The 25,195-nt window shown below is 44.7% G+C and overlaps 1 protein-coding gene across 1 annotated transcript in view; it reads left to right on the forward strand.

The window, feature by feature from the left end:
- Positions 1-25,195, forward strand: part of LOC311239078 (ETS domain-containing transcription factor ERF-like) — a 75,365-nt gene that overhangs the window by 27,554 nt on the left and 22,616 nt on the right. The window contains exon 2 of the mRNA XM_084327310.1: positions 15,593-15,827. Coding sequence (XP_084183436.1) covers positions 15,593-15,827 — 235 coding nt within the window. The remainder of the gene's footprint in view (positions 1-15,592; positions 15,828-25,195) is intronic.

The following is a 25,195-nucleotide window of genomic DNA, read 5'->3' on the forward strand; positions in this document are numbered from 1 at the left end:
CCCTGGCTCTTCCTCTGTCTCCTCGTCTCCTCTCCTCCCTGGCTCTTCCTCTGTCACCTCGTCTCCTCTCCTCTCTGGCTCTTCCTCTGTCTCCTCGTCTCCTCCCTGGCTCTTCCTCTGTCTCCTCTCCTCTCTGGCTCTTCCTCTGTCTCCTCGTCTCCTCTCCTCCCTGGCTCTTCCTCTGTCTCCTCTCCTCCCTGGCTCTTCCTCTGTCTCCTCGTCTCCTCCCTGGCTCTTCCTCTGTCTCCTCGTCTCCTCTCCTCCCTGGCTCTTCCTCTGTCTCCTCGTCTCCTCTCCTCTCTGGCTCTTCCTCTGTCTCCTCGTCTCCTCCCTGGCTCTTCCTCTGTCTCCTCGTCTCCTCTCCTCTCCTGGCTCTTCCTCTGTCTCCTCGTCTCCTCTCCTCTCCTGGCTCTTCCTCTGTCTCCTCGTCTCCTCTCCTCCCTGGCTCTTCCTCTGTCTCCTCGTCTCCTCTCCTCCCTGGCTCTTCCTCTGTCTCCTCGTCTCCTCCCTGGCTCTTCCTCTGTCTCCTCGTCTCCTCTCCTCCCTGGCTCTTCCTCTGTCTCCTCGTCTCCTCTCCTCCCTGGCTCTTCCTCTGTCTCCTCTCCTCCCTGGCTCTTCCTCTGTCACCTTGTCTCCTCTCCTCCATGGCTCTTCCTCTGTCTCCTCTCCTCCCTGGCTCTTCCTCTGTCTCCTCTCCTCCCTGGCTCTTCCTCTGTCTCCTCTCCTCCCTGGCTCTTCCTCTGTCTCCTCGTCTCCTCCCTGGCTCTTCCTCTGTCTCCTCGTCTCCTCTCCTCCCTGGCTCTTCCTCTGTCTCCTCGTCTCCTCTCCTCCCTGGCTCTTCCTCTGTCTCCTCTCCTCCCTGGCTCTTCCTCTGTCACCTTGTCTCCTCTCCTCCATGGCTCTTCCTCTGTCTCCTCTCCTCCCTGGCTCTTCCTCTGTCTCCTCTCCTCCCTGGCTCTTCCTCTGTCTCCTCTCCTCCCTGGCTCTTCCTCTGTCTCCTCGTCTCCTCTCCTCCCTGGCTCTTCCTCTGTCACCTCGTCTCCTCTCCTCCCTGGCTCTTCCTCTGTCTCCTCTCCTCCCTGGCTCTTCCTCTGTCTCCTCGTCTCCTCTCCTCTCTGGCTCTTCCTCTGTCTCCTCGTCTCCTCTCCTCCCTGGCTCTTCCTCTGTCTCCTCGTCTCCTCTCCTCTCCTGGCTCTTCCTCTGTCTCCTCGTCTCCTCTCCTCCCTGGCTCTTCTCCTCCCTCGAGCCCAAAGACAAATGGGATTTCCAAACGGTCCATAGCTCCGTCCCTGCGCTCCCAGCTTGTTTCCCTGCTTGTTGAGTGTTGACCTCTTGATCTCTACTCGGAAGCATTACGGAGAAATACTACACGACCACAGCTCTATTAGCTCGTCCTGTTTATTTTCACTTTTACTGCTAATCAACTGTTTTATTGTTATCATAAATGTTGTGCTGAGCGGCCTATGAGCTGCAGCACGGCTCCGCCAGACAGTCTGGAGTCCAGCCCTGTGCTCCGGGCCGCGGCCAGAACACCATGGTTCTGAGTAGGGCTGTCTTAAATACTTCGAAGCTTCGTTCGATGGGCATGGGATTCGAATATGAAAATAAAATTTGAATATATAAAATATATATATATATATTATTATTATTATAATTTTTTTTGTGTGCAAAATCAACTCTGCCTCTCTTTGTTAACTACAACAAGCAATGCTGTTGTTATTTAAGATGAGGTCGGACTCGGTAGGGCTGGGCGATATAACGATAACTATAAATATCGCGATATATTTTAATAATCGATATCGAATATCGGAAAAAAAAAATTGAAAAATCGTTTTTTTTTCTTTTTTTTTTTTACCTGCAACAGGGCAGTTTTAAAACCAGAGACAGTGGACAGACTTGTCTTTCTTGCCTGCAACTTAAAGTAATGGCTTTGCTTGTCCAAATGACAATACTGACCAAATTCAGATTTCTTTTTCTCTTGTCCATTTATTTTGTTTGCTTTCTAATTTAAAATACATTTTGAAACCGTCTGTACACAGTAGGTGTGCTAGCAGAACTAGACTCCAGTCACGAGTCACGTGGCACATGTGCGGTGGTTTGTCCACCAAAAAAGCGCCAAAAGATCGAAAATAAACTAGCAGAGCCAGAACTGTTCAACTCCTCTGGAGCCACAGCCAGCAGAGAAGCCGGTTTACTTTAGCTTTTAAACCAGCTGCAGCCTGAGAACTGGAGTGTGAGGGGATGTAACACTAAAGATGGCGGCAATGACAAAGAATTGCTGCAAAATAAACATACATCTGTTGTTAAAAAAAAAAAAAAAAAAAAAATTATTTTTTTTTTAATTTTTTTTTATACTTATAACAATTCGATAATTATCGATATCGAGAAATAAAATTAAATTATCATATCGTTATCGCGATATGATTTTTTTCCATATCGCCCAGCCCTAGGACTCGGCACTGACAGATTTGTGTTCATTGTGCTGCTTTTATAAAGCCTCAAATGACGGCTTACAATATTTCATGAAAGCAAAGTGTTTAGTTTGTCTATGATTTTAAAAGGTTTAAACTTTACAGCACTGACAAAGTTGAACAAAGTGCTGTACAAGTCCCACAACATAAAAAAAAAAAAAGTGTTTATAATTATAAAACATTTTCATCTCGAAGCTTCGAATTAAAATTGAATCTCGGCCCCGAAGCTTCGAATTCCAAAAAATTATTCGAAGATCAGCCCTAGTTCTGAGCCTCCTCTACAAATGTATGTATTTTCTGGAGACCGATGATGCTCTCTTGTCTCGTACACAAAATGTTTTTTGGCTGTCGTCCGGTCTATTTTTTACCCTTTCACTACCACACTACCAAAGGGTTAACCCCCTTCACTGCGACAATACAGAAGGTTAACCCTTTCACTGCCACACGACAGCAGGTTAACCCTTTCACTGCCACACAACGGCAGGTTAACCCTTTCACTACCACACTACAGACGGTTTGTGTCAGTTAATGAGCCGCGCCTCCTCCGTAGCTCCGCCCCCTAGACCTGTTAGGTGTCAAGTTAATGGTGCCGTGTGCACACAGCTGCAGTCCTGAGCTCGCTGCCCCGGGGTGGGGGGGGGGTTAAAGACCTGTCACCTCCTACCAGCAAGCCCTGCACACTGAGCAGTATGTCCCACAGGGTTTGCCACAGTGGCCACCAGGTGTTGGGATTGGGGTGGGGGGGGCCATTACACCAGGGCTGCAGGTGTGAATCCATAAAGGCCAGGAGCAGGAAGTGGGGCTGGTGTGTGTCTGTGTGTGTGTCTGTGTGTCTGTGTGTGTGTGTGTGTCTGTGTGTCTGTGTGTGTGTGTGCAGCAGGTCAGATGGCTGAGAGTGCGTATATTTTTTTGGAGATGACGAGCTCCGTCTGAATCTTCAATGGTTGTCGATCTGCAGAGTGATGTGCTCTAGAGTCCGCTCTCGTTCAGTAAGCGCTAACGTTAGCTTTCCGACTCTGTGCCATTCAGTGCTCCTCCTAGTCTACCCTTCAGTGCTCCTAGTGCAGCGCGCGTGTCGGGCTAATGCCCCCGGTCGAATTATGTCTTTAGTTAGCAGTAGCTGTAATGTTGGCTAACGTCGATGTTTTTTAGCCGGGGGGACCAGCGAGCTAATGGCCAAAGTGGAGTCACATTAGATCAGCGGGGCTCGAATGAGGCCATCAGCAGCAGCAGGGCTGGACTAATCATTAAATGCAATGTAGGGCAGGGGGGGCATAGGGCTCTGCACGATTCTTGCTCAAATGGGAATAACGATTTTCCTCTTAAGAATTGAGATCACGCGTCTCTCACACGATTATTATTTTTCGTCATCAGTTTAAAAAAGTAAAGTAAAAAGTTAAATAAAAATATATATATTTTTTTAAAGTTAAAAAAAAATCGTCATAATTTAGAAATGCGATCGCATAGGTCTATGAATCGAGATCGTGTTTTTTTTGTGTGATTAATCCTGCAGCCCAGGGCAGGTGTCTGAGAAAGAAGGAGAGAGTATACCGAGAGGACTGAACTACAAAGAAGTCGGAATGGAAAAACACAGTATCGTCTGCAAAGACGGAGATGCTTATTATCGGTCGATCGGACCCCTTTTGAACAGTTCCCGAGGACGAAGGCTGTGCGGCGGAAAGACTAGCAGCGCCGAGGAGCCGCGTGAGAAAACAAGTAGTTTGTTTACAAAGACGTGCAGAAGAGGAGCATAAACATTAATTTGAGGAATTCCTAGAATGATGGAAGTCAGAATGGAGAGACATGTCAGGAGAGCCGGGATGAAGATACCTCCCCACACACACACACACACACACACGCACACATGCACACAGACACACACACACACACACACACACACACGCACACACGCACACACGCACACAGACACACACACACACACTCACACAGACACACGCACGCACACACACACAGGAATCAAAACAAGCATGTGGAAAAGATGAGCAAGAGACACGAGGAGAACGGAGAAACAGCCTTTGAAAAAATATTTGTGCAAAAGTAATACATTTCTGGTGTAGAATCGCTGTAGAACATACAGGTGATTAAACTGGGTACAAAATATATAAATGAGTACTACCGAGTAAGTCCTGTGCAATAGTGTTGTCACGATACTGGAATTTCAAACTTCGATACGATACCTTGAAAAGTATCGATATTCGATTACCATTTTCTATACCACAGGGAAAAAGGTTCAATCTTAAAATGAAAAAAAAAAAAATTAATACATTTTGCTTTTGTTGCTGGTTGATTCTCCTCAGCTTCTCTCTGGTACTATAAGAGAAGATAAATATAACTTTTAAAACCCTTTGTTTATCTTTAGATCACACGTTTAAAAATAACTGTTCATCTCACTTCAATAATTTTTATTGCAGAACATGGTGTTTTCTCAAGCAGACGGATGTAAACACTGTAATCTGTGTTGCATGTACCTGACAAACTGAACTGTTTGTATTAGTCATATTCCGACTTAACTGAATGCACATGTGTGTGTGTGGACTACTGTACTATTACAGGTATTGAAATGAACAATGCAACTTAATTTTCTTTATTTTTTATGAATAATTAAATATCGATATTTCGGGAAATGAGTATTGAAACCGTTTTAAATATTCAGAATCGATATGTATCGATTTTTCGATATTTTTGACAACACTACTGTGCAATACAGGACAGAGGAGCATAACTGGGCAGAGATCTGCCCACGCATGTAGAACATGTAGAATCGCTGGTAAAACCTAACCGACGAGGCCGACCTCTCTGAAACGTTGGCAGTTTTCACGAATTGAAGGTCTCACGTGGAAATAACCAGTCCGGATGGGTTTTTGACATGCACACAAATTAGGGGTGTAAAGGTACACGTATCCATACCGAACCGTTTCAGTGTGTACCGTACCGCATGGCTGTGTACAGAACGAATACAACGGTATGTTAACCACTAACGCCCGCCCACCGGGGGCTGTTTTTTTTCACACAATCTAATATAATTATTAAAAAAAAAATTACAAGTCGATTGATTAATTTCAATCGAATATTTGTTGACGGCCCCTACAAGTACAATTAGTTACTGCACACTACACATCACCCCTGAGTGGAACATGGAAAGCCAAACTTTCCCCCACTGTACCGAAAACCCGTACCGAACCTTGACTTGAAAACCGAGGTACGTACCGAACCGTGGTGTTTGTGTACCGTTACACACCACTAACACAAATACACCATAGACTCAGTTTCAGCCTTTTCTCTCCCGTTTACTTTAATTTAATCTCGGGAACGCACGCGGCGCTGGCCCGTTTGTGCCGCGGTCATTACGCTCCCCGCTGGAACATACGCCTTTGTGCGCCCGGGCTAATGGCTGTTTGTCTGCCGCTACCTGTTTCTCTGTCTCTGTTTCTATGACCCAGCACATTAGCCTGCAGACACGGCCCGACCTTTTCCACCAGCTAAATATAGTCACAAGCAAAGAATAGGAGGAAGGGAGGGAAAAATTAATGTGGGGGGGGGACAGATCGACGGTGTAAAGAAAAATAATTTGTGGGGAGGGAGAGAAAGAGAGAGAGAAAAAGAGAGAGAGAGTCTGTTTAGTCTCGGACGGTGTCTGTAGGCATCGAGGACAATGGCCCCTACCGATGGCTATCGGTTATTAAGAGCAGCGTTCTAAACACGCTGACGTCAGCACGGGGGCCTAATAAAAGCAGCGCTGTGTTGGAAACGGCCCGCTGGTGTTGAAAATAGTCTCCCCGCTCGCGGAGAGCCCCGTGTTTCTCTTGGAAGCGGAACGCGGGCGCAGGTGGCTCCGCGTCTACGAGCGCGATAGAGGGAAAGAAAAAAAGTAGCGTTTCTGTGCCAGCTACAAGCTTCGTTTCTGTGCCTCCGCCTGTCAATCAGAGGCTCCTTTCCTTCCTGTCCCGAGGGGGGAGAGGGGAGGGGAGGGGGGGGCGACCGACGACGACACAATGGCCACGAAAGCTCCATTTATCTTGTTGACTTTTTCTCGGACTCGTAAAAGTTTTTCCCAGTTTTAGTAATAACAATACGCTTCATTTGTATTATAGCGCCTTTCGTGCAAGAAAGCCCAACGTGCTTCACAGCACATAAAATAGACATACATGGACATAAAATGAGCATATAATTGACAGATTTAAAGCAATGCGTAGAGACTTGACAAGTAGACGGTAGCAAAATAGACAAATGGACATACACAGTAGACATGACAAAGTGTAGGCATAAAATGAGCAGAATAAAAGTAGTGCAATAAGATGGCTAATGTACAATAATCACAGTGTGGATGTAATGAGGCGACGTGGCAGAATGTATTCAAAGGCTATGGTGAAGAGTTACGTTTGTAGCTTTGTTTTGTTTTTAGTGAGCTAGCCTCCCTAATGTCCATAGGTAGGGTGTTCCATAGCTTTTGGTACATCGTTTTCTTTTGGCTGTGTTTTGGAACCTTCAATAGACCAGTAGTAGATGATCGTAATGTTCTAGGAGGCAGATAGTTGACAAGAGAATTGGCAATGTAGCTTGGTCCTGTTCCATTTAGTGTTTCGCATATGGTAAATGGCTGCTTTTTTATATAGCGCTTTTATCCAAAGCTAGGGCTGTCTTAAATACTTTGAAGTAGGGGTTGGGCGATATGACCAAAAACGTTATCGCGATAAAATTATTTTCATATAATTCGATATCGATAATTATCGTCGATATAATGTCTGTCAAGTTTAATTAACTTCTTATGCTGCTGCGAATGTCTCAAGTCGAGTTGATGTCGTCATCAGTCCGCGCACGTTAGCAGTTAGCCGACAAGCGGAGTATCTCATGACAATAAATATGACACTAAAATACTCTCTTCCGCCACAATATATTGAAACGAACTGTATATCCCACACTACTATAAACGTGGCCTCAGAATTCAAAACACACACATACTCGGCACGTAAATATATAAAACAGTGCCGTGCAAGCTAATTAGCCTAGCCAGCCTGTTGTAACTAAGCGGTGTATTCCATGACAATGTGCTAAATATGACACTAAAATACTCTCTTCCGCCACAATATATTGAAACGACGTCCACTGTATACCCCCACTACTATAAACGTGGCCTCAGAATTCACGCCACACACATACTCGGCACGTAAATATATAAAACATCGCCGTGCAAGCTAATTAGCCTAGCAAGCCTTGTTGTTGAGTGATTCCTACCTCTGGGTCTCCTTCCGGGTCTACTTCGCTCTCGGCCATCTCCTTCACTGATTGGTTGTTAGCTGTTGTGCGTAAGCACGTCATCACGTAACGTTGGTTGTTGTTAGTGAGTGTGCTGAGCCGAGGCTGAACGGAGCCAAGCTTGGAAAATCGATATATCGAAACTTTGCGACCACGTTTCATGTTTATTTCGAGGAAATAATTTATCGCGATAGTTATCGTTATCGTTTTATCGCCCAGCCCTACTTCGAAGCTTCGTTCGATGGGCATGGGATTCGAATATGAAAATAACATTCGATTATGTAAAAAAAATATATAAAAAGGTTTTTTTTTTTTTTGCAAAATTAACTCTGCCTCTCTTTGTTAAGGTCAGCCCTATCCAAAGCGCTTTACAATTTGTTACTCACATTTTACCCATTCACTCACACATTCACACACCGACGGCGGAGGCAACCATGCAAGGTGCCAACCTGCTCATCGGGAGCAATTAGGGATTAAGTGTCTTGCTCAAGGACACATCGACACGCTGCCTGGGAGGAGCGGGAATCGAACCGGGAACCTCCGGATTGCCAGACGACTGCTCTACCTCCCGAGCCACTGTCTCCTCCGCATATAAGGAGGGGAACCTTGAAATCAATTCTAAATGTTACCGGAAGCCAGTTTCTCACAACGTGAGACTGTTAGTCTAACTCCACCCCCTGTGCTGGTGACTCCACCATTAACTCCACCAGTAACTCCACCACCTGGGCTGGTCTCTCCGCCAGTAACTCCACCAGTAACTCCACCACCTGGGCTGGTCTCTCCGCCAGTAACTCCACCAGTAACTCCACCAGTAACTCCACCACCTGGGCTGGACTCTCCGCAAGTAACTCCACCAGTAACTCCACCACCTGGGCTGGTCTCTCCGCCAGTAACTCCACCAGTAACTCCACCACCTGGGCTGGTCTCTCCGCCAGTAACTCCACCAGTAACTCCACCACCTGGGCTGGTCTCTCCGCCAGTAACTCCACCAGTAACTCCACCAGTAACTCCACCACCTGGGCTGGCCTCTCCACCACCACCAGTTCAGTTAGTCCTCTCTTTTGGCGATGCGTGAGTCAACTGGGCCTCGACTGTACAGAGTCTTCGGAGTGATCTGAATGTGATTGAATTAAAGTGCGAGCACGGTGAGATTAAAAGTTTAAGTTTGGTATTTCCCTCGTCGCATTCATGTGCGTTTTGCGCCACAAGCGGGGCCATTGAGGCGAGACGGCGTGATTAATCACACACACAGGCAACGCTCTCAACGTGTCTCAACACTCGGCGCACTGTCCCTCCTCCTCCTCTCACTCCTCCCCGGCCTAAAATATTACACTTTTTTTTTGGGAACTTTCTGTGTGATTGGATTACGTTTTGTCGTGACTCTGGCGTTTATTTTCGGCCGCTGAAAGCTTTCGTTGCTAGGAGACTGCGTGCCTTGGGCGAGGGAGGGACCGAAAAATGGAGAGAGAGAGAGAGAGAAGGAAAGAAGAACATGCAACGACGCGGAGGGGTAGAAAGTTGGACTCGAAGCTGAATGACAAACAAGAACAGGCTATGAGTCAGCAGTGACGTGCACGCACTCACACTCAGTGGGCACAGTTTCTATTCCTCTGTTCTTTGTGTGCTCCGCGCTCCCACGCATAAACCCACTTACCTCCCCTTTCTAGCCTGTGTGTGTGTGTATATGTATATGTGTATGTGTGTGTTACAGCAGCCTGTCCCCACGCTGCACTACTAAACCCTTCCCCAATGAATGACAAGTCTCTGCTGTGTGTGTGTGTGTGTGTGTGAATCACATATTTATGGCTTTAATAGGAATCTGGCCCTGTAAAAAGCCCTGTCTTTCTTGTTGTCTAATTCTCTCGCACAAGAGAGGAATTCAGATTGCGGCATATCTGGCATCATTAGTCATCGGGGGGGGGGGGGGGGAAGAATCTGTGTATTTCAATATTTCCTCCCCGTGGAGTAGGTTGTTTGTAAAGAGACCACCACGGGACACGGGCGACACTGGGCTGATGTACGCCTCTGGACGGACGGCTACACGGCCACTCCCTCCCTCCCTGTTGCCCAAGCCGGGGTTCGCACAAGGTCCTTGAAGTGCTTAAAGTGCTTGATTTTTGAAAAAATAAGTCAGGGCCTGGAATTCCTTGAAAACAGCCCATTTTTTAACAAGGTGCTTGAAAAGTCCTTGGAATTCAAATCAACCATTCGCATTGAAAGTTTTGTTCATCCATGATCAAATTGTTCTAAATCAAGAATTTTTTTTTAATCGAAAGTGTAACTAATTGTCGGAAATTGGTTTTTTTAAGCCATAAATATTGGATCAGATAATTTTTTAACCACATTTAAAAGTGAATTGGATCCTTTTAAATAGCCTTTTTTAATGAAAAATTGAGCTTGGAAAATACTTGAAAGTCCTTGAATTTCATTTTGCAATGTCTGTGGGGGAACCCTGTACTCGGCCAGTCCCTCCCTGTTCCCCGAGCTGCAGCGCGGTCCACGTCCGCTGCGTCGGAGCACAGATGTCTCTCGAACGTCTTCATGAATGGAAAGGGATCGTTGCACATCTCGTCTCTTGAAAAGCCAGTCGTCGAACGCTCCGTTCTCCATTTATTGCTCAGATCCAATATCAGATTCCAGTGTGAACCGGTCACAAGCTTCCGAACTGACCCGCATGCTCACATTAACAATAAAGAAGATGGCCGTAAACATGGAACAGTTTATGGTTTAATTTTATAAGTTGAAATGCAGTGGAGGTCAGTTCAGTTAAAAGACATCAGACCTTTATCTGATTCAGGACCAACCTATGAAAGTGTCCCAAAATCAGAATAGAAAAGATCAGATTCCATTTTTTTTGCTGCTCTCGCACTGTTATGAAACCCCCCCCCAGATCCGAGTCACATATAAAGCAAAAATAAATCTTAGATTCCGGCCACTTCTGCTTGCGGTGTGTGTGTGTGTGTGAGAGAGAGAACAGGCCATAGAGTCGCTGCTTTTCCCACTGCTATGCAAACTATGGTGCACAAAACATAACCGAAACATAAACGCAGCGCCCTGAACCTCGTAAATCTGTCTCCCAGAGGGATGCAGCCGACTGGTTTCACAACTCCTGTGTAGTTAGTGAGCCGGTCTGGGAGCCAGAGCGCTCTCTCAGCAGAGACACCAGCAGCCACGTGGGGGACACCAGCATGCCACCAGGGGGGGGTCCAACCTTCCTCTGTTTCATATTAATCTGTGGTATATATTATATATATACCACAGATTCTTTTAAAAGAGGACTAAAATGTACCTCTTCACCAAAGCTTTTTCTTAGTTTTAACCTTTTATACATGTCTTTGTGTTTTATCGCCTTTTTTGTATGGTTTTTAATTATGCCTGGTTTTTATGCCTTGTTTTTTAATTGCCTATGTTTTTAAAGCCTATGTTTTACCCTGTAGCGCTTTGGGATTTGGCTACAAATGTAAAGCGCGCTACAAATTAAATATATTATTATTATATTTCCTGTTATCACTTGACCCGCTATATAATCCAATATAATCATCAATCATGGAAAATGCGGCCTTCTGAGCTCAGAGAGGAGTGTAAACTAGGGCTGTCTTAAATACTTCGAAGCTTCGTTCGATGGGCATGGGATTCGAATATGAAAATAAAATTCGAATATATATATATTAAAAAAAAGAGAAATTTAAATAATAAAAAAAAAAAAAATTGTTGCAAAATCAACTCTGCCTCTCTTAACTACAACAATCAATGCTGTTTGTTATTTAAGATGATGTCAGACTCGGCACTGACAGATTTGTGTTCATTGTTCTGCTTTTTATAAAGCCTCAAATGACGGCTTACAATATTTCATGAAAGCAAAGTGTTTCGTTTGTCTAAGATTTAAAAAGGTTTGACGACAGCGCACCCATCGCCTTTTGGTTAAAAACAAAAAAAAAGTCAAACGTAGAGAGAATAATGTGATCCCACAGAGTTGTAGTTGAGACTCTGGCTCCTTGGCTCCAACGGGCCCAGTTTAGCGCTGTGTGGTTGTTTCTCAGCCTTCACCACGTCATTGTTACCAGTTCATTGTCTCATAGATATCGCTGTGCTTTGATCAGTGTGTGGGAACCCGATTGTGCTTAGTGTATAATGTTCTGTATGCACACACACACACATTATGCATTTTAGCAAAGCGTCCATATGTTTCCCACCCTCGCTGCTTTCTCATCCTGATTGCCAAGGCACATCTGGTCCTAATGAGGTGTGTGTGTGAGTGTGTGCGCGTGTGAGTGTGTGTCGCCATGCCTGTGCTATTCAGCTTGGCCTTGTGTTGAGGTGGTGTTGAGTCTTTTACTGCAGCCCACAGTTTAACAACACAGCCTATAGTCTTTACTGTTGGCTCTCATGGTCTCTGTGTGTGTGTGTATCTCTGTGTTGTGTGTGTGTATCTTTGTGTGTGTTGTTGTGTGTATATCTGTGTGTGTGTGTTGTGTGGGTATATTCCTCCAGCAGCCATTAAAAGCTGAGCTTGTATTATGTCTGCAGCGGAGTCTCAAGGCCTTGTTAATCTGGCAGCTTTGATCGTGATGCTCTGCAGCTCTGATAGTAGTGATAGTGGTGATAGTGGTCGAGCTTTGATTGGACCGAGGAGGACGATGGGAACAGATTCACAGCCTCAACACCGACTTAATCACCGGCTCTCTTCTCTTCAACGATGGGTCTAAATCCACAACAGCCTGAGAGAGGCGTAGTCCCTGCTGTTGCACGTAGCTGTTGCTGTTGCTGTGTTGCACGTTGTTGCTGTGTTGCACGTTGTTGGCTCATTGTTCCCGTGAAGCTCGTTCTGCCTCCTCTCGCTCTCAGCATCTCTCCCCAGGCTCACCTTTCTTAAACTGTTCTCTCTCTCGACTCTCTGACTCTCTCTCGACTCTCTCGACTCTCTCTGACTCTCTCGACTCTCTCTCGACCCTCTCTCGACTCTCTCGACTCTCTCTCGACTCTCTCTGACTCTCTGACTCTCTCGACTCTCTCTCTGACTCTCTCTCGACTCTGACTCTCTCTCTCTGACTCTCTCGACTCTCTCTGACTCTCTCGACTCTAGGCCTGCCACGATAACACATTTTGCTGGGCGATTAATTGCCCCCGAAAATATCGCGATAAGCGATATTATTGCGACCGGTTAGAGAATTTTTTTGAGAAATTTATTTCCCAAAACTTTTATTTTGAAGCCCACCGCTCCGTCTTTTCCGGTTTAAGACTTTTATTTTGAAGCCCACCGACCGGACCGGAAGTATTGTTGTGACTGATTATCCTAGCCGACAACTTGTCCCGTCCGGTTGTGTTTTTTAGTTTTAACGTTAGCTACTAACGTTAGATGCAGCTACTACAGGCAATCAACGATGAGGAGGAAGCGTCAAAGCAGTATATAATAGAATAGCTGTGGTGCGTAGGCACTGCAGCACGACTCGAAAACGACCCGTTATAATAAATTAATTCATGTTTAACTTGTCCCCGTCTCCAGTGCTTTGACTAGCCCCACCCGTTCATTGTAAACAATGATGCATGTAATTGTATTAACGTTATTCTGTGTTATTCTAACGTTACACTACAAATAACGCTACTTGGTTAAAAGGAGCAACACTATTGAGAAATGTAGTTAAGCTATATGTGGCATTGCTACTGCCCCACGGAGCTCCCGTGCTGTGCTCTGTAGTAACGCCAGCGGCCAACCCACACGGAGAGAGACTGCAAGGGGTACTGGTTCCGCCTCATTAAAACAAACGCGCAAATAGCAATTAATCGCGCCCGTCAAAATCATTGCATTCATTTTAATTATCGCGGCAATTAATCGATTTATTGCTTATCGCGGCAGGCCTACTCGACTCTCTCTCGACTCTGACTCTCTCGACTCTGACTCTCTCGACTCTGACTCTCTCGACTCTGACTCTCTCTCTCGACTCTCTGACTCTCTCTCGACTCTCTGACTCTCTCTCTGACTCTCTCGACTCTCTCGACTCTGACTCTCTCGAGACTCTGACTCTCTCGAGACTCTCTGACTTTCTCGACTCTCTCGACTCTCTGACTCTCTCTGACTCTCTGACTCTCTCGAGACTGACTCTCTCTCTGACTCTCTGACTCTCTCTCGACTCTGACTCTCTCGACTCTGACTCTCTCTCTGACTCTCTCTCTCGACTCTCTGACTCTCTCTCGACTCTCTGACTCTCTCGAGACTCTCTGACTCTCTCGACTCTCTGACTCTCTCTGACTCTCTGACTCTCTCGAGACTGACTCTCTCTCTGACTCTCTGACTCTCTCGAGACTCTGACTCTCTCGAGACTCTGACTCTCTCTCGACTCTCTCTCGACTCTGACTCTCTCGACTCTGACTCTCTCTGACTCTCTCTCTCCACTCTCTCTCTGATGCTTTCTCTCTCTGACTCTCTCTCTCGACTCTGTCTCTCTCTCTCTCTCCCTCCTCCCTCTAGACACGAGCTGGTGGGGAGAGGGCTTGTGAAGGAAGTGTGCGCTGCGTTGACGACACGAGACGGCGTGAGAGCAACGTGGCGTGCGGCACAATGCACCGCTCTGTCTGCATGGTCTTGTTTCCATGACCGCGGGAAGACGAGATCCTAATTTAAATTGAAACTTGATTAACCGGCCCTGCCTCGCCCCCCCCCCCCCCCCCCCCCCCATCTATTTATAGATGCAGAATATTAGCACCTGGACTTATCTCCCCCTCTCTCTCTCTCTCTCTCTGGGCTGGCTCCCCCTGCATCATTGGGCTAATAAGTAGTCATTCACATCCAATCAGACAATGGAATGGGGGGTAATGTTGCGTTTGGCTCCGGTGGTTGTTATCACATGGGGTTGCCGTTAAAAAAGCTCACGGCATGATGTCACACAAATGGCCCATCCATACCGACGCACCAGCCCGCAGCAAGGTGGCGCATTTTGGGATTAGATGAGGGTAGGTCAGGTCCCCAGCTCTTCCTCTGGTCCTAACTAGGGGTGGGCATTTTACAAAAAAAATCCAGGTCGATTGATCGCATGGTAAATAAACGTCTTTTCCGGTGTTTTAGACATTGCTCTTTTATTTTGAAACCCCCCGACCGGAAGTATTGTTGTTATCGCTAGCGGAACCCATCTATGAGCGGACAACTTGTGTCGTCCGGTTCTGTGTTTTTGAGCTGACGCTAAAACAAACGTTGAGATTGTTAGCTTAGTTTTAACGTTGGCTAACGTTAGATGCAGCTACAGGCAATCGACGATGAAGAGGAAGAGCTGCTGATTTTAATCGGCAGCGCTTCAAAGCCTAATGGAATAGCCCTGTGACGCGTAGGCACGACAGCGCAGCTCGAAAAACTACCTTAATCGATGTTTAACTTGTCCGTGTCCAGTCCTTTCGACTAGCCCCACCCCCGTTCATTGTAAACAATGATGCATGTAATTGTATTAACGTTATTGTGTGTTGCAGGCAGCTATGTTATACATTCTGAATGGCATTAACGTTAGTTGGGTACTGTCATTGTATTTCGTTGGTTAGCTATTTAGCTAATGTTGATAGCATTGAATAGCATCATCAACGCTAGCTGGCTACAACGAATTCTCACAAGCTGGCATCGTAAAAAAAAAGTGCATCCTAGTAAATTGTTTAAGATGGAGTTTTCTCATAGCCGTGAGTAATCGATGACCCCTAGTCGTCCTAACCCTTTCTTTCCCCTCTTTTTCCCCCACGAGGACGTCGTGGTACTCCTCCTCCTCCCTGAGCAGCTCCACGATGACGTGCCACAGCTTGATCTGCCTGGAGCCTTCCCTTCCTCTGGTCCTCCTGACCCTCTCTCTCTCTCGCTCTCTCTCCCGACCCAGGGTTCGCCTTCCCGGACTGGGCCTACAAGCCCGAGTCGAGCCCCGGCTCCAGGCAGATTCAGCTGTGGCACTTCATCCTGGAGCTGCTCAGGAAGGAGGAGTACCACGACGTCATCGCCTGGCAGGGCGACTACGGCGAGTTCGTCATCAAGGACCCGGACGAGGTGGCGCGGCTGTGGGGCGCCCGCAAGTGCAAGCCCCAGATGAACTACGACAAGCTGAGCCGAGCGCTGAGGTAATGGATCATGTGATCACGGTGTGCAGGAAGAGAAACGAGAGGGAGGGAGGGGTGTGAGAGGATTAGAAGCACCTATAGGTGAGTCTTAGAAATACAGTACAGTAAAATGCATACATATACGTAGTATATATATCTGTGTGTAATATATATATATATATATGTACTACATATACACACACACACACATATATATATTAGGGGTGGGAATCGCCAGAGACCTCGCGATGCGATACTATCGCGATACTTGCGCCGCGATATGATAGTACTCGATATATCGTGAATATTGCTATTATTTCTTTTTTTTAACTGCAAAGTAAAACTGTCAACATGTTTTATCTAATAAAATAAAGTTCAGTCCGTTCATCTCACTGCAATAATTTTTATTGCAGAACATGGTATTTTCTCAAGCAGACAGATGTCAACACTGTAATGTGTTGCATGTACCTGACAAACTGAACTGTTTGTATTACAACTGGGCGATATGACCAAAAACGTTATCGCGATAAAATTATAAAATTATTTTCATATAATTCGATATCGATAATTATCGTTGATATAATGTCTGTCAAGTTTAATTAACTTCTTATGCTGCTGCGAATGTCTCAAGTCGAGTTGATGTCGTCATCAGTCCGCGCACGTTAGCAGTAGCCGACAAGCGGAGTATCTCATGACAATAAATATGACACTAAAACTCTCTTCCACCACAATATATTGAAACGACGTCCACTGTATACCCCACACTACTTAAACGTGGCCTCAGAATTCAAAACACACACATACTCGGCACGTAAATATATAAAACAACGCCGTGCAAGCTAATTAGCCTAGCCAGCCTGTTGTTTATAAGTGGTGAATTCCATGACAATGTGCTAAATATTACACTAAAATACTCTCTTCCGCCACAATATATTGAAACGACGTCCACTGTATACCCCACACTACTTAAACGTGGCCTCAGAATTCAAAACACACACATACTCGGCACGTAAATATATAAAACAACGCCGTGCAAGCTAATTAGCCTAGCAAGCCTTGTTGTTGAGTGAGTCCTAGTACCTCTGGGTCTCCTTCCGGATCTCGTTCGCTCTCGGCCATCTCCTTCACTGATTGGTTGTTAGCTGTTGTGCGTATGCACGTCACGTCATCACGTAACGTTGGTTGTTGTTAGTGAGTGTGCTGAGCCGAGGCTGAACGGAGCCAAGCTTGGAAATCGATATATCGAAACTTTGCGACCACGTTTCATGTTTATTTCGAGGAAATAATTTATCGCGATAGTTATCGTTATCGTTTTATCGCCCAGCCCTATATTACAGTCATATTCCAACTTAACTGAATGCAAATGTGTGTGTGTGTGTGTGTGGACTACTGTACTATTACAGGTATTGAAATGAACAATACAACTTCCTTATACAAAAAGATTATATATAAATTTTTTTTTATGAATAATTAAATATCGATACTTGGCGTCCCTGTATCGATACAGTATCACCACATAAAGTATCGTGATACTACTACGTACCGATTCCCCCCCCCCCCCACCACTAATATAATACACACACGTAAAATATGTGTGTATATTTACATACATACATCTAGGCCTGCCGCGATAAGCAATAAATCGATTAATTGCCGCGATAATTAAAATGAATGCAATGATTTTGACGGGCGCGATTAATTGCTATTTGCGCGTTTGTTTTAATGAGGCGGACCCAGTGCCCCTTGTCAGTCACTGTCCGTGTTGGGAGGCGGGCCGCTGGCTTTACTACAGAGCACAGCACAGGAGCTCCGTGGGGCTAACGTTACCCCTCATTGTGTCTATTCTACTAGCATTAACGTTACTCATACAAACAGAGTAAACACAGTTTTCAATCAATCAATCAATAACAACATTAACGAGACCCTCGTTGTGTCTATTCTGCTAACGCTAACGTTACCTCTCATTGTGTCTATTCTACAAGCGTTAACGTTAGCTAGGCTGTCTATGCTAACGTTAACGAGCATTAGGCTAACAAGCTGTAACGTTACCAGTCGCGTCTATTTGCTAACGTTAGCATTAGGTAATAACCGGTTTAAAATGGATGGTGATTACCTCACGTTGTGTCTATTCTACTAGCATTAACGTTACTCATACAAACGATCAATAGCGAGTTATATTGATCACGCTATGTACGATAGCCATGCTAAAACGCTAGCACAACATTAGCACCTAACCTAACAACAAGCCTTAACAAGTCAGCGATCTTTTTGCGAGACTAAACTCTCCGCTCGGTGGCAAATTGTGTTGATGTCGGTTTTGTTTAATCAATAAATGAGGCAGAATACACAGTGACTGTATCCTTTGTTTATTGCACTTGTGCCTGCTGCAAACATAATGATTATGAAATCCTAGAGACGCGTCTCTATTCAGTGGTCTGCAGTGTTTCACGTGACTTTTCTGGTACCCAAAAAGTACCTGAAATAATCACAACAATACTTCCGGTCCGGTCGGTGGGCTTCAAAATAAAAGTCTTAAACACCGGAAAAGACGGAGCGGTGGGCTTCAAAATAAAAGTTTTGGGAAATAAATTTCTCCAAAAAAAAATTCTCTAACCGGTCGCAATAATATCGCTTATCGCGATATTTTCGGGGGCAATTAATCGCCCAGCAAAATGTGTTATCGTGGCAGGCCTACATACATCAAATATATGTATCAATTTTTTCACAGTGGTGATGGGGAGTGCGTGTGTGTGACAGTGTTTCCCTGTCTTCTCTGAGAGACTTGGGTGGCGCCTCTCCAGAGCTTGTGCCAAACGAGTGGAGAGCTGTGTGTGTGTTACGGTGTGTGTTTTATGCTGTGTGTAGAGCCATATGGAATCCGCGATCACGGAATCGCGGACGGAATCGCGGAATTGAGCAATAAAAATGGAATCCACTATAAAAAAATATTTTTTTTTTTTATTTTTTTTTTATACTTTTTTTTTTTTATGTTGTGGGACTTGTACAGCACTTTGTTCAACTTTGTCAGTGCTGTAAAGTTTAAACCTTTTAAAATCTTAGACAAACAAAACACTTTGCTTTCATGAAATATTGTAAGCCGTCATTTGAGGCTTTATAAAAGCAGCACAATGAACAAAAATCTGTCAGTGCCGAGTCCGACCTCGTCTTAAATAACAAACAGCATTGCTTGTTGTAGTTAACAAAGAGAGGCAGAGTTGATTTTGCAAAAATATATATAATATATATTTTTTTTAAATAATCAATATTTTTTTTCATATTCGAATCCCATGCCCATCGAACGAAGCTTTGAAGCTTCAAAGTATTTAAGACGGCCCTATTAAATGGACTGTTATATCTTATTAAATTGTGGACATTTATTCATTCCCACTTATTAGACACTATTTCTGATGGTAAAATGAGCGTACAAAGCAAAATACAGAATTCTGAAATATTAAAACGGAAAAAACGGAATTTGGAAAAAAATCAAATGGAATTTGGAAAAAAATAAAACGGATTTCATATGGCTCTAGCTGTGTGTGTGTGACGGCAAAAGTGGATTTGTGTGTGTTTACGGTGTGTATGTGTGTGTTACGGTGTGTGTGTGTGTGTGTGTTTATGGCGTGCCACGACAGCTGTAAATCCTAGAAAACCTTTGGCAAAATACAGCCGGGCCCGGTGTTTGTCCTGGCAGCCTGAATGCTTTTACCAACGCGTTCGTGTTTCCGCGTCTCTGATTGGCCTGGTCATGTGACATGTACGCCCAATCGTGGAACCGCTAGTTTCTACACTGGTTAAGCTTAGGCGCTCTTTCGAAGTTGGTTAAGGTTAGAGTTTGTCTTAGAGCAGCGGGCGATAGAACACCAGCCCTGATTCCAAACTCTACCCTTAACCAACTTCGAAAGAGTCGCCTAAGCTTCACCAGTGATAAACTAGGCGTTAGGTAGTTTGCAGGCTTTCAGACCCGGAAAATAGGCGCAGAACTTGCCGTCCCACGATTGGTGCACATGTCACATGACCTGGCCAATCGGAGCGCAAAATGGGAACCCGGAAACACGAACGCGTTGGTAAAAGCATAGACGCGTCCTGGCATGAGCGTGAGCCGGTGTGATGACAGTAACAGTTGTTGCCGGGACCGTCCCGAAGAGGAAGGGAACAAAGTGAATGGTTTTAGGGAGGTGAGCTATAAAGCTCAACAGAGCACTAAGGTAGAGGTAAGTAGAGGTGTAATAATTTTTAAGAAGTACCAAGTATTGTAGACGCACACCACACACCTCTCTGTAGACACACAGGAACACACCACACACCTCTCTATTAGAGCCATATGAAATCTGCGATCGCGGACGGAATCGCGGAATTGAGCAATAAAAATGGAATCAACTGTAAATTAAAAAAAAAATTATAATTTTATTTTTTTTTATTTTATTTTTTTTTTAATGTTGTGGGACTTGTACCGCACTTTGTTCAACTTTGTCAGTGCTGTAAAGTTTAAACCTTTTAAAATCTTAGACAAACAAAACACTTTGCTTTCATGAAATATTGTAAGCAGTAGGGATGTCCGATATTATCGGCCGACCGATATTATCGGCCGATATCTGCAGTAAAATGTGATATCGGAAAATATCGGTATCGAGATTTTTTTTTTTTTTTTTTTTTTTTTACATTTATTTAACCTTTATTTACCCAGGCAAGCAAGTAAGAACCAATTCTTATTTTTTTTTTGATCCACTTTTTCTCCCATTTTTCTATATTTTTCTCCCATCCCAATTTCGTATCATCCAATTCAACCCTCCCCTGTCACAAACGCTGTTTCTTGCCTCCCACAAGCCGGCTGCAATGTGGACCAAGTCATACATAGCACAAGTCCCCTCCGGTACTTGAGGTAACAGCAGTCGCATCTTTTCACCTGCGCAGCTCGATCTCTCAGTGTCGAGGAGTAACGAGTGGGAGGCTCACGCTGCCCCCGACACTTCCTGATTCTACTGCGCAGGCGCACCAACCGACCTGTAGGAGTCGCTGTCCACAACGCCCGATCCCCACCCTTCAGTTTCCCTCCCCGTAATACGGCCAATGTGTATTACTGCGGACGACCAGCTAAACTGAAAACAATGTGGAGAGCTGGATTCGAACACGCGAATCCTAGCGTCTCCACACTGGTGGCGAGTGCCTTGCCCACTACACCACCTAGCCGCCCTCAATTCTTATTTTATTTATTGTCAAAAGTATGCATGTTGGTTTAATTCAACAACAAGAGATATGTAATGTTAATTTTTACTTTTTTAATTATCATATTTTGCACAGATAATGCTTACATTTAGAAAGCCTTTTGAATGCATCCAGTGAAATTATTAATTACCTGAAATTATTCAGTTTTTTTGGGGGGAAACCCTGCATATATCGGTATCGGTTGATATCGGTATCGGTATCGAAATTAAGTGTTGGACAATATCGGAATATCGGTATCGGTAAAAAAGCCAATATCGAGCATCCCTAGTAAGCAGTCATTTGAGGTTTATAAAAGCAGCACAATGAACACAAATCTGTCAGTGCCGAGTCCGACCTCATCTTAAATAACAAACAGCATTGCTTGTTGTAGTTAACAAAGAGAGGCAGAGTTGATTTTGCAAAAAAATATATATATATCATTTATATTTTTATATTTTTTAATAATCAAATTTTATTTTCATATTCGAATCCCATGCCCATTGAACGAAGCTTTGAAGTATTTAAGACAGCCCTATTAAATGGACTGTTATATCTTATTAAATTGTGGACATTTATTCATTCCCACTTATTAGACACTATTTCTGATGGTAAAATGAGCGTACAAAGCAAAATACAGAATTCTGAAATATTAAAACGGAAAAAACGGAATTTGGAAAAAAATTAAATGGAATTTGGAAAAAAATAAAACTGATTTCATATGGCTCTACTCTCTATAGACACACAGGAACACACCACACACCTCTCTATAGACACACAGGAACACACCACACACCTCTCTATAGACACACAGGAACACACCTCTCTCTATAGACACACAGGAACACACCTCTCTATAGACACACAGGAACACACCTCTCTATATACACACAGGAACACACCTCTGTAGACACACAGGAACACACCTCTCTATAGACACACAGGAACACACCTCTCTATAGACACACAGGAACACACCTCTCTGTAGACACACAGGAACACACCTCTCTATAGACACACAGGAACACACCTCTCTATAGACACACAGGAACACACCTCTCTATAGACACACAGGAACACACCTCTCTATAGACACACAGGAACACACCTCTCTATAGACACACAGGAACACACCTCTCTATAGACACACAGGAACACACCTCTCTATAGACACACAGGAACACACCTCTCTGTAGACACACAGGAACACACCTCTCTATAGACACACAGGAACACACCTCTCTGTAGACACACAGGAACACACCTCTCTATAGACACACAGGAACACACCTCTCTATAGACACACAGGAACACACCTCTCTGTAGACACACAGGAACACACCTCTCTATAGACACACAGGAACACACCTCTCTATAGACACACAGGAACACACCTCTCTATAGACACACAGGAACACACCTCTCTATAGACACACAGGAACACACCTCTCTATAGACACACAGGAACACACCTCTCTATAGACACACAGGAACACACCTCTCTATAGACACACAGGAACACACCTCTCTATAGACACACAGGAACACACCTCTCTATAGACACACAGGAACACACCTCTCTATAGACACACAGGAACACACCTCTCTATAGACACACAGGAACACACCTCTCTGTAGACACACAGGAACACACCTCTCTATAGACACACAGGAACACACCTCTCTATAGACACACAGGAACACACCTCTCTATAGACACACAGGAACACACCTCTCTATAGACACACAGGAACACACCTCTCTATAGACACACAGGAACACACCTCTCTATAGACACACAGGAACACACAGGAACACACCTCTCTATAGACACACAGGAACACACCTCTCTATAGACACACAGGAACACACCTCTCTATAGACACACAGGAACACACCTCTCTGTAGACACACAGGAACACACCTCTCTATAGACACACAGGAACACACCTCTCTATAGACACACAGGAACACACCTCTCTATAGACACACAGGAACACACCTCTCTATAGACACACAGGAACACACCTCTCTATAGACACACAGGAACACACCTCTCTGTAGACACACAGGAACACACCTCTCTATAGACACACAGGAACACACCTCTCTATAGACACACAGGAACACACCTCTCTATAGACACACAGGAACACACCTCTCTATAGACACACAGGAACACACCTCTCTATAGACACACAGGAACACACCTCTCTATAGACACACAGGAACACACCTCTCTATAGACACACAGGAACACACCTCTATAGACACACAGGAACACACCTCTCTATAGACACACAGGAACACACCTCTCTATAGACACACAGGAACACACCTCTCTATAGACACACAGGAACACACCTCTCTATAGACACACAGGAACACACCTCTCTATAGACACACAGGAACACACCTCTCTATAGACACACAGGAACACACCTCTCTATAGACACACAGGAACACACCTCTCTATAGACACACAGGAACACACCTCTCTATAGACACACAGGAACACACCTCTCTATAGACACACAGGAACACACCTCTATAGACACACAGGGACACCTCTCTATAGACACACAGGAACACACCTCTCTATAGACACACAGGAACACACCTCTATAGACACACAGGAACACACCTCTCTATAGACACACAGGAACACACCTCTATAGACACACAGGGACACCTCTCTATAGACACACAGGAACACACCTCTCTATAGACACACAGGAACACACCTCTATAGACACACAGGAACACACCTCTCTATATGGCAGGCCTCCCTCTCTCCAGGCCCATCTGGGTGTTGCTTGTATCCAACAAATCCTTACTTGATTATGGCCCGGTGCCATTTATTTCATATCCCGTCTATATTTTATATCTCGGCTCTATATTTAGATCCCCGTAACAACCCCTTTTTAAAGGAGCGTGTTTGCTGCTCCGAACACGTCGGGACACCTTCCATGCGAACCGGGACTCACCGATATACTGAGTGTTGTAGGCCTTATCGTTTGATTATAATAACATCTTCAGTAAGTACTATGTTTTTAACCTGTTGAGCTGTAGCCCTATTTTCTGAAAATCCGCCTGAAAGTACATACCCAAGTAGATGGAAGATTGCTCCACGTCTACAAGGTCCATTTGCATGTTCTTGGTATCTAGGGACATCTATGTCAGTCAGAAATATTGTGTCTATTACTAAGCTTGCTTACATTGTGATGAAACGGAGGAGAATATAATTTGTCTTTGCATCTTTGACAGTGAATAACACCATGCTAACATTGTGGTTGGGCAGATTTCAGCACCTTCTTGAGATCAAGTGTACAAAAAAAATCTAAGCAAATGAATAAAGAGAAGATGATTAGGGCGGCTAGGTGGTGTAGTGGGCAAGGCAGCGTTTCCGTTAGAACATATTCGTGCCGGTCTGAGTGTCCTGCAAGATTTCTATCACCGGACATATTCGAGATATTCCGGTCAGAGTTTTAAACAGCAGTCTATTATAATCACATTTTTATGAGCTAACGAATTCCGTTATAATTGGACATGTGTATTAATTACATCAAGCGAAGAATGAGAAATTGATTTGCAGAATCAAATTACTATCTCTTGCCTCTCAAGTTAGTGCGATACGCTACCAGCATCAAGCTCCCGCTGCAGCAGCTCTGTCACACGCACCCCCAAATGAATCTCGAGTCGACATCGCTTCACCTCGTTGTATCAGACACGTCACACATATCATAATGTTCAACTTCACGTATACAGTCATTAATATATTCCAAATAAAATAAGTCCCTCGATACTCCGTGCTGCTGCTGACTTGAAATAAAATAGACCGATACGCAGTCGGTCCGACACTAAACAGCAGTCTGTTATAATCACATTTTTATGAGCTAACGAATTCCGTTATATTGGACATTTGTATTAATTATATCAAGCGAAGAACTGAGAAAGCAGAGAGACGGCAACATTATCGTGGGTTTGCGTGACGACTCTCTCCACCTCGCAACGACTTATTTGCAAAGAGTATGGCGCTGCAGAGAAGCTGTTCAGCTGTTATTGGCTCTTTTCTGGGAACCGCACAACAGCGCCCCCCACCCAACATTGGCTGAAAATGGCTGAATTGGAGTACTGCTGGAATATTGCATTGTACTGCTGGTACTGCGGCTATACAGCTTCAGAAAAGT

Source organism: Notolepis coatsorum, assembly GCF_963971535.1.
Source record: "Notolepis coatsorum genome assembly, chromosome: 13".
In the NCBI taxonomy this organism is placed as follows: domain Eukaryota; kingdom Metazoa; phylum Chordata; class Actinopteri; order Aulopiformes; family Paralepididae; genus Notolepis; species Notolepis coatsorum.